Source organism: Anoplophora glabripennis, unplaced genomic scaffold, assembly GCF_000390285.2.
Source record: "Anoplophora glabripennis isolate ALB-LARVAE unplaced genomic scaffold, Agla_2.0 scaffold640, whole genome shotgun sequence".
In the NCBI taxonomy this organism is placed as follows: Eukaryota; Metazoa; Arthropoda; class Insecta; order Coleoptera; family Cerambycidae; genus Anoplophora; species Anoplophora glabripennis.
In genome coordinates, this window is record NW_019416735.1 from 276,277 (window position 1) to 286,071 (window position 9,795).

The following is a 9,795-nucleotide window of genomic DNA, read 5'->3' on the forward strand; positions in this document are numbered from 1 at the left end:
GCAATCGAGATAAGGTAAATTTTGCACTTGTTGAATACTTTTGAAATAATTTATATCGACAAGTTTTTAGGCTGTCAATTTTTTAACTATACATTATAGTTACAATGCATTCAGATGCAGCAGTGATATCCTCAACACTAACATTTTCAAGTAAAAATACATCGAGATAATTTTTTAATTTTGAAAAATTCTTATTTACAAAATTGAAAAATTTTTTTGTAATTGTAATTTTTTAATTAAAAGTACAAAAATAATTAAAAGAATTCGAAATTTTACAAGATAAATATGATTAATTGTTGTTTAAATGAATAAATAATAATATTCAATCACCTAGAAACTTATTTTAACTTTCACATTCACAAAAATAAATTTATTAGACAAAATAATATCGAAAGTAATAAAAATTTTATAAAAAGAAAAAGTATCGTTGGTTAAATTGACATATCTCGGTTGATTTTAATTGTACAAAGGCACCATTTTAAAGGTCTTGAAACCAGCTTTCATTTGAATATGGCATTACATATACCTAAATTAACTCGGAAAAAAGTTATAAGGCGAAAATCGTCAAAAAAGGGAAAAAATTGGTCAAAAATCCAAAAAGTAGCCAACTTTGATCCAATGTATCTCGGTTTCTATTAGTCGTAAGTACTTCTATAAAGGCTTATTTTAAAGAAAAAAACATTAAATTTTTTTATCTGTGAAACAATGCCTATACCTAACTCCTCTCAGAAAAAAGTTGTGGGCCAAAAACCAAAAAGAAAAAAAACGCAGTTTTTCGGTTTTTTTAACATGTTTTTGGGCATATTTTTGTTAAAAATAAATCTTTTTCAATTCAGAAGGTCTCATTTCGATTGGAAATTCAATTTGCTGCAACTTTTCTGATGACAACTATATAAAAAAAATTCATAGTTTTCGAGTAAAACTCAAAAAACTGAAAATACCACCTTTTTACTTCGTTCTTTCACCCTCTTTAAAAGGTAGCACTCCGCGGTTTTATCATTTTTTAAGGTCAATTGAACATATCAAACAATAAAATTTCTGTTACGTTGTAGTTCCTTTGTGCCCTCTTTTATTTTGACATAGTCAATAGCCTAATAGGATTAAAATAACATACTTCCATTTGCCACTTACTGTTTCCATCAGGTGTTATATTCAAAACCCGCATGTCGTCAATCTTAGTTTGATAGGTATAATCCGTACAAGCCGACCTATTATAATACAATTTGGCGGCAGTGGCCAACCTATGTAGTTCGTCACCGTAAGTCTCATTGATAAGAATACCACATAAGTCGCCCACAGAAGGTCCCCAAGCGCTGTCGTACTGCACTGTGTAGGAAAAAACTTCATAAACTGTCTCAAAGAAACTGTATATATCTGATTCAGTGTTAACCTTCCGTATATCTTGGCATAAATTAAAAAGAGCAGTGATATTCTCTACGCCTGGCTTGTCTACCAACTTTTCAAGTCGAGCGAATGCTGTCTTAACCGTGTCGACGCATTTTTGGCTGTGCAAAGCTAGAACGTCCGCAACAACTTGCATATACTCTAAAAATAGGACTGCGCTTCGATCAAATAAAAAAAAAACAATAAATTTTTAACATACCATGGAAGTCTAGCTGTGCAAACAGTGGCCCACTGGCGGACACAGCTCCTTGAACCAGATGCGGAAACTTTTGCCTCAACCAAGCTGCCAACGAACCAGCGTACGATCCTCCGAACACTATCCATTTTGCGTCTTTCGTGAGGTTGTATTCCTGATTCATACCGTTAATAAACGTCGCGGTGTCCTCCAAGGCCTGTCTGCTTGACAGGAATCGCAAGTTTTCAACGCTCAAATCCCTGCAATCCATTCCAGAAAGTTATTGAAGCTAATCCAGTCTGGGTTTTCCATAAAACATCACGATTGTTATTTACTAATAATACTTACTTAAAAGGATGGCTGACCCCGTAAAACCTGTGCTCAAGCTGGAATAAGAGAGCGGAATATTTCTTAGCAAACTCAACCCATGATCCAGCCGACATCCAACGGATAGAAGATTGCCCTTCGCCAATAATCAGCAAGAAAATAGCCTTGCTTTTCGTATCCTTAATATACTTTTCGTTGACATAATATCGCTGAAGAAAAGACACCTCCCAATTAGCGCAGATACACTTTTAACAGTTTGTGAGCATTACTAACTCACCTGCGACCAAACGTTTGTGTTAGAGGGATCAAAGTGGTCCAATCTTTGCGAAAAATAACTCGTGATCACTTCTGCTCTCAGTGGTGTACCTTCAGGAGGAGGTATGTCGTATCCTTGGAAACGACTTCTGAAGAGAAACCCAAGACAGAGCACGGGATTTATCGAAAATAATATAAACACTGTAACGAACAGGTTCATTGTGAAATGCAATCGCAGCTTCTTCAAAACGAATCTTACCGGTCAATCTTAAATGTCAAACTGTTATATCAGAACAGTTGGTAATCAAGGATGTGTCTTAATTCTAGTTGCATGGCAAAGGCGACTAGATTTTTTGCTCAGGTTTCTCCCGTTTTGTGAATTGTGACTCCCTATTCCCCAGTTCCAATAATAATATAGCCCCACAAAAAAAGCGGCAGGTTCGAAAGACAAGACCATTGGATCCATATGGTTTTGGGGTCGCTGAATCTTAATCCGGTGTCCGTTTGACGCGATTAGGTCTGGTTTAAGGTCAGTTCAGGGTCAAATGTAGAAAATCAATTGTCAACAAATTAAACCTATGTATCTTCACGTTTTTGGGATCGCCGAATCCGAATCTGATGTCCGTTTGATTTATTACGCAAGTTTTTAAAACCGTTAGGCATCCAAAGAACTTCATACCAAAATTCATTTAAATCGGACAAAGCGATTTAGGGATTTTTGATAGCTACCTCATTTTATTTCAAAGAAATACAATTTGAGTTAAATTTTGGAGTAATCTGTCAAATTATTCTAATACTTATTCAACACTAATCAACAACTTTTTTAGCAGACTTTGAATTTTCACACATACCCATAGTAAAAAAACATTTTTATTAATTTTTTTAATCTACTGAATTGTAGACATATCTATAATTTATTAATTAATGCTTAAAATTTGCTTATAATCAAGCTACTTGTAATTAATAACAAAATGTTTATTATAGACGTAGTAAAGTGACTGCTAACTCCGGAAGTTTCAACTCCCAGCCAAACTCCTATCAACCTGTCAACTTCCTCCCTGGCAGTATTAAGTTGCGGTAGGTCGTTCTCTGAGCTCGGATACATGTTTGAACAGTGAGCAGTACCTAAAATTTCAAATTAGAATACATGAGCAGTGTGATTTCAGAGTGACTGACGTAATAGTTTATCATTTTTTTAAATACTTTAACTTGCAATGTGGCAAAACAAATAAAAAATATTAAAACTAAAGGTGTAAATACAAATAGTTTCTTTAAAAGTGGAATGTTACCTACCTTCGATAAATATAACAGGTGAATCTGGATTAGTTGTATTTGTAAGGCCCATGGGACTCCAAGGGTCAAAGGACCCATGAACGAAAACCACGTTCCTCACGTCAACGTCATAACCACCGTAGTGTGTGTTTGTTTCCCCAATTTGACCACTTATGTAGCTTGAGTTGAAGTCTGTCCCATACACATCTTTGCAGATATTTGTATAGTACTCCACATGAGTTTTATTACCAAAAACTTGCTCTTGACTAGTAGATTGGTACCACCCATATTCCGTGCAAGTTTGGTAGTACCATTGCCGCACTTGAATAATAAAGCTCGTATGAATATGTAAATATGTTTTCATATATTACTCACTGTTTCCGCTGACTGTGATAGTCACATCCAACATTCCATCAACTACATTTTGGTACCTATAATCCACGCAGGACGAACCATAAAACAATTTATTCACCTCCACCAGTCTCTGCAACTCGTCACCGTAAGTCTCGTTGACCAGAATGTCGCACAAGTCGTCCACAGAAATAGGTCGACCATTGTTTTTATTGTACTGCGCTACGTAAGCGAAAACATCGCTGACAGCTTCAAACAAAGTAGAAATATCTGCCTCGGTGTTGACCTCTTCAATGTCATCACATAGATTGAACAGAGAGGTGATGTTCAATTCTCCTGGATTGTCTACTAGTTCTTCAAGTCGTATGAATGCTGTTTTCACCGTGTCCACGCATTCTTGGCTGTAGGAAGCCAGGTCTTTCGCAACCACTTGCAAGTACTCTAGAAATGAGAGTGTAAATGTTCTTTATAAACATATTTATAAAACTCATTTTATTTCTTGAAGAAATTTTATACACACCAGGGAAATCTAGTTGTGCGAACAAAGGCCCACTGGCAGACATAGCCCCTTGAACCAGATGTGGAAACTTCTGCCTTAACCAAGCTGCTAGTGACCCAGAGTAAGAGCCCCCGAATACTATCCATTTTGCGTCTTTCGTGAAGTTGTAGCCCTGATTCATACCATTAATAAACGTTGCGGTGTCCTCCAAAGCTTGTCTACTTGACAGGAACCGCAAATTTTCGACGCTCAAGTCCCTGCAAAATAGATTATTCACTCCAGAAAGTTACTGAAGCTAATCCCAGAAAGCTTGGTCCAGATAAAATCCTTTACAACTGTTTTGACTATATTGGCACTATAATTGAAAACACTTACTCAAAAGGATGACTGGCTCCATAAAATCTATGCTCTAGCTGAATCAAGGGAGCTCCATATCTCGTAGCAGTCTCAATCCATGCTCCACCCGTCATCCATTCGACGGAAGCCTCACCTTCCCCACCAATCATCAAAAAAATGACCTCGTTTTCCGTCGCATTAAAAAACTCCGCGTTGACATAATATCGCTGAGAAAAAGACACTGATGTACCTTAAGAGTTTGTAAGCATTATAATGACTCACCTGCGACCAAACGTTTGTATTAGAGGGATCGAAGTGGTCTAACCTTTGTGTAAAATATCTCGTATTCACTTCTGCTCTTGATACTGCGACTTTTGGAGGAGGTATGCTGTACCTTTGCGTATGTCTTCTTAAAAACGCTCTAGAAGACAGCACTTGACTTACCGAAAGAAATATTAAAATTGTAATATAGAGTTTCATTATGGAAGGTATTTGGAAGGGGTTTTCTAAATCAAACCTTGCTAATCAATTTTAAACGACGAACTGATTTCAAGGCAATCAATGATAAAGTAATCTTACATTGAAGGTTATCACTTCAAGTCTATCTAAAGAACCGTACATAAAAATAAGAAGTGAGCTATTAAGATTAATTCGAGATATTTGAAGGTTTAGTACAAGTCTACATTTCTTAAATGGCTAAATTCTTTTTCCATTGAATTATTTGCACGCGTAACTCTTTTATGTACATCAAAAGGTTCCTTCTGTCCTACTAAATCATTTCAATATCAATCTGGAAGAAGTAAGAAAATACCTTGTTATTTAATTCCACTTTTATTGAATTATGAACAAACATATTTGTAATTTTAATTCATTATTGCTTAAAACTACAGTTTGCTTATAAACAAACTACTTATAGTTAACAACAATGCGTTTATTATGGACGAAGTAAGGTAACTGCTAACTCCTGAAGACTCGACTCCTAACCAGACCCCTATTAATCTGTCAACTTTTTCTCTGGCTTCAATTAGTTCCTGTGGGTCGTTTGCAGAGTTGGCATACATGTTCATACAGTGAGAGGTACCTAAAACATGAAATAGAGATTATGTGCTATATTAACAAAGTTTGAATTGAGAATGTGTTGGCTGGACTATATACCTTCGATAAATATAACTGGTGACTCTGGATTGGTGGTTTCAACAATCCCCATGGGGTACCAAGGGTCGAAAGACCCATGAACGGAAACCACGTTCCTCACGTCAATATCATATCCACCAAAGTGTGTGTTCGTTTTCACAATTTGCTCGCTTATGTAGCTCGCGTTAAATTCAATTCCGTATACATCCTCGCACATTTTTGTGTAGGACTCGATGGGAAATTTCGTTCCAAAAACTTGTTCTTCTTGGCTGGATGTTTGGTACCATCCGTACTCTGTACAGGTCTGGTAAATCCATTGACGCACTTGAATAATGATCGTTGAAAAGACCAATCAAAGTAGATGTTAAAAAAGTACTTACTCATTCCACTAGTTGTGATAGTCACATCGTTCAGATAGTCCAAAGTAGTTTGATATTTGTAATCCACACAGGCCGTTCCGTAGTACAATCTGTTTACTTCAATTAGTCTGTCTAGTTCGTCGCCGTACGCGTCGTTAACTAGAATGTCGCACAAGTCGTCTATAGTCGTCGTGAGGGCGCTGTTCTTGTTGTACTGTGCGACGTAAGCGAACACATTAACAGTTGACTGAAAGAAATTAGATATGTCCAATTCAGTGTTAACTTCCAGAATATCGTCGCATAGATTAAAAAGAGCGGTGACGTTCTCTTCACCTGGGTTGTCTACCAAATCTTCAAGTCGAACATACGCTGTCTTCACGGCGTCGACGCATTCCCGACTGTGCGAAGCTAAGTCGTCCGCAACCACTTGGAAGTACTCTAAAAATGGGATGGTATAAATACGCTTCGATTTTTTATCTTAAGGTTTATGCGTACCGGGAAAATCTAGCTGTGCGAATAACGGGGCACTGGAAGACATAGCACCTTGGACCAGATGCGGGTACTTTTGCCTCAACCAGGCTACTAACGATCCAGCGTAGGATCCTCCAAATAATATCCACTTGGCGCTGTTCGTGAGGTTATATTCCTGATTCATGGCGGTGATAAAAGTCGCTGTGTCTTCCAAAGCTTGCCGGCTCGAAAGGAACCTTAAGTTTTCCGTGCTCAAATCTCTACAACATATATATTTTCTCGAAAATTGTCATCAAAACTCGACATTTTTAACATGGAATATACTGACCACAGCGTCGAAGGTTTAATTTTATTAATTTTATGTTGGAATTATGTCAATAATACCGCTTCAGAACTTTTTGAATTTTCTACATTACAATTTGAATTCGTTGTAGGTAATCTCGTACTATTTTATTATTTTTTTTTGATTAATTGTGAAACTGCATATTGTACCGCTTCCGATACTTCCCCTGGTAAATGCTCGTCTTCACTTTCCGAGCTCATTTCGAATTAAACACTCTTAGAATATGAATTACAATTACATAATACAATTCTGACGCTAAAGATGATGGTAATTTACCCGCACCGAAAATTTTACCGAAAAAAATGCAATTAATTTTTTTACCATAACTTTTATAAAGTTATAAATTTACTCAAAAAAACCATTTTGTAGGGAATTTAAGGCAATTTAAGTTCTGTGATTTGCAGTTTTTTGAACCCTTCATTTTTTAGATTTGTAAGATAAAAGGGCTAAGGAAAGAGTCTTGGAGCTTAGTTTTAAGCTTCTAACGGTCATAATAAAGTCAAATTTTGTCCTACAAAAATTTTTAAAAAAGCAAATTGTTCAGTAAGAAAAAACCTAAAATTTCTTATTCTATCATTTTTTTTATAACTTTGTTAGTTTTTGAAATATTTTGAAAAAAGGCGATTTTAGGCGAATTTAGGCTTCTAAAATCGTTCAAATTCTCAGAATCTACTGTTAATACATAAATAAAGTAAATTGTAGAAGGAATACGTTTAATTTTTTTTTCCGTCAAGTCATTAATTTAAATATCGATTCTTTTTCTCAAAAATCAAGACAATCATTTTATTTTGATTATAACTTCATTAGTTTTCATACTAACGACTTCTACCATCACTCAATTTAAAGGTCTTTTCAAGAACTTTAATAAGTGTTATATAAGTTTTCCTCGAAAAACCTTTAATTTTCCCGCTACAGGACGTTGAACGTTTCGATTATAGCTATCTTCGAAATTGACTTCAACTTCTGGGAGTCATAACTCAGGTTCTATCATCTACAAAAATAAAAAAGCAATCTCTTTGCTATTTAATTACCTTCATTTTTGCTTATGATAATTTTTTTGGTAAAACTAATAGTTTTTGAGATATTCGTGAAAAATGGCTCAGAAACATACATTTTTTGGACTAAAAACGAACATGTTTAGGCGCAAATAACTCAAAAAGTATTGACTGTACAAAAAATTCTTATAGAACATTTTTTGGTTAGAATTCGTCCCTGTATCGAATAGTGGTTATTTAAAAAATTCCCACCCTCCAGAAGGGGTGGCATCCACCCCTAGGGTAAAAGCACACATCGGCACTATATAACTTTTGTTTCTTGGGCTATTTCCGACTTCAAATACAAATTATACAAACATAACTATTTTTGGTCTAACGTAACTATTATAGATTCTAAAGGAAATTGATAGACCTTTGCTTTGGGGGTGCTCATGACAAATAAACATAAGCTCTTACTCGAAGGGGTGGCTGACCCCGTAAAACCTGTGTTCCAGCTGAATCAGGAGGGCTCCATATTTTTCAGCAGATGTAATCCACGCTCCACCTGTCATCCATCCAATAGAAGCCTGTGCCTCACCGCCAATCATCAAGAAAATAGCTTCGTTTTCAGTGGCATTGAAATATTGTGAGTTCACGTAGTATCTCTGAAGAAAATTTTGATGTTTTAGAGTGATCCAGATATTTTGGGACAAGGAAAATGAAAAGATATCTTAAAAACCAATAACAATTTCGCATAGTTTGGTAATTCCTTATTGGAACTAAATATAATGAGATCCTATTCAATAAATTTTACGATCCATTGATAATAATAGATAATACTACAATGGAGAGGATTTATTGTTAATAAAGAACAGTTGTAAAAGAATAAACAGTTAATGGGACTTTTTAAACAATATAAAATTCACTTTTCTACTTTTTCGTATGACTTCAAAACACTGTTTTAACTTTTTATAATATATAAGCGTTACTGGTTTTTAAGAGTTGTTGTCTACCTGTGACCAAACATTTGTATTGGAGGGATCGAAGTGGTCCAACCTTTGCGAAAAATAATTTGTAGTCACGTCAGCCCTTGAAACTGCAACTTTTGGTGGAGGTATGTCGTATTTCAGCAAATGTCCTCTGAAGAATGAAGAAGATCCCACGTAATTAATGTAATTAATCGAAAATAATATAAAAATTGTAACACTGAATTTCACGATAGCCATTGTCACTGCTATACTAAGCACTTAAAACAGATCGATCTTAAATGATAAAAAGATTTCGAAACGTACAATAATAAAATAATTCGGGATTATCATACCACAGACAGGTAAGATATAAAAATAATCTGTAAAGACTAATTCGTAATAGTTATACAAGGTGATTGACAATTTATTAAAAAAGGCTGGGATAGCAGCATTTATAAACAGAAAAATCTGTACAAGCGAGAGGCTGCTAATGCATTTTGCCTTGCTTCGCCATAAACTAAAACAAAATCCGCTAATTCTGCGTTACTATACCCATGGGCCAATTTGTAAGACTGATATAAATAATAATAGTGGAGTCAAGATAGCTTAAAATTACGCATTATTTCGAAATAATTATGGGAAGCATGAATTTTCCTAAAACCTTTTGAAATTACTTGGAGATAAGTATTAGAAAAAAGTTATAAACTTATTTTTTTTATGAACATATAAAATAATTCAATGAATTTTAAATCGAATTCTTTCAAATTGACAATATAGGGGTTTTCGATGTCGCTGAACAAGAATATGGAAGTTGGAAAATGAAAATTCAAAATGGCCGACTATTTTAAACAATTTATTTAACAATTAACAATGTATTTAACAATTATCGATTTTAAATCAAACTCGCTCATATTTGTAATATAGAGG

The 9,795-nt window shown here is 35.1% G+C and overlaps 3 protein-coding genes across 4 annotated transcripts in view; all 3 read right to left on the reverse strand.

Annotated features, from left to right (window-relative positions):
* The window catches only part of LOC108911036 (putative serine protease F56F10.1), a 5,262-nt gene extending 2,760 nt beyond the window's left edge, over nt 1-2,502 (reverse strand). Inside the window, exons 1-4 of one of the 2 annotated variants that reach the window (XM_023455346.1) lie at nt 2,421-2,502; nt 1,928-2,362; nt 1,604-1,839; nt 1,132-1,545 (exon numbers count right to left, since the gene is read on the reverse strand). In XM_023455346.1, coding sequence (XP_023311114.1) covers nt 1,132-1,545; nt 1,604-1,839; nt 1,928-2,022 — 745 coding nt within the window. In that variant the 5' untranslated portion in view covers nt 2,023-2,362; nt 2,421-2,502. The other variant, XM_023455347.1, reaches the window with a different exon arrangement.
* Nucleotides 2,503-3,089: 587 nt separating this feature from the next.
* LOC108911037 (putative serine protease K12H4.7) lies at nt 3,090-5,134 on the reverse strand. The gene is made up of 6 exons (XM_018715859.1): nt 4,902-5,134; nt 4,659-4,846; nt 4,305-4,540; nt 3,809-4,225; nt 3,455-3,754; nt 3,090-3,286 (listed from the first exon to the last, which is right to left on the reverse strand). Exons 1-6 carry the CDS (start codon nt 5,097-5,099, stop codon nt 3,090-3,092), a joined length of 1,536 nt encoding a protein of 511 aa, XP_018571375.1. The 5' UTR covers nt 5,100-5,134.
* A 300-nt stretch (nt 5,135-5,434) lies between these two features.
* On the reverse strand, nt 5,435-9,163 carry LOC108911039 (putative serine protease F56F10.1). The gene is made up of 6 exons (XM_018715862.1): nt 8,914-9,163; nt 8,378-8,565; nt 6,608-6,843; nt 6,134-6,550; nt 5,775-6,077; nt 5,435-5,700 (listed from the first exon to the last, which is right to left on the reverse strand). The coding sequence occupies exons 1-6, from the start codon at nt 9,124-9,126 to the stop codon at nt 5,504-5,506; spliced, it is 1,554 nt and encodes a 517-aa protein (XP_018571378.1). The 5' UTR covers nt 9,127-9,163; the 3' UTR covers nt 5,435-5,503.
* Between the last annotated feature and the right edge of the window lie 632 nt (nt 9,164-9,795).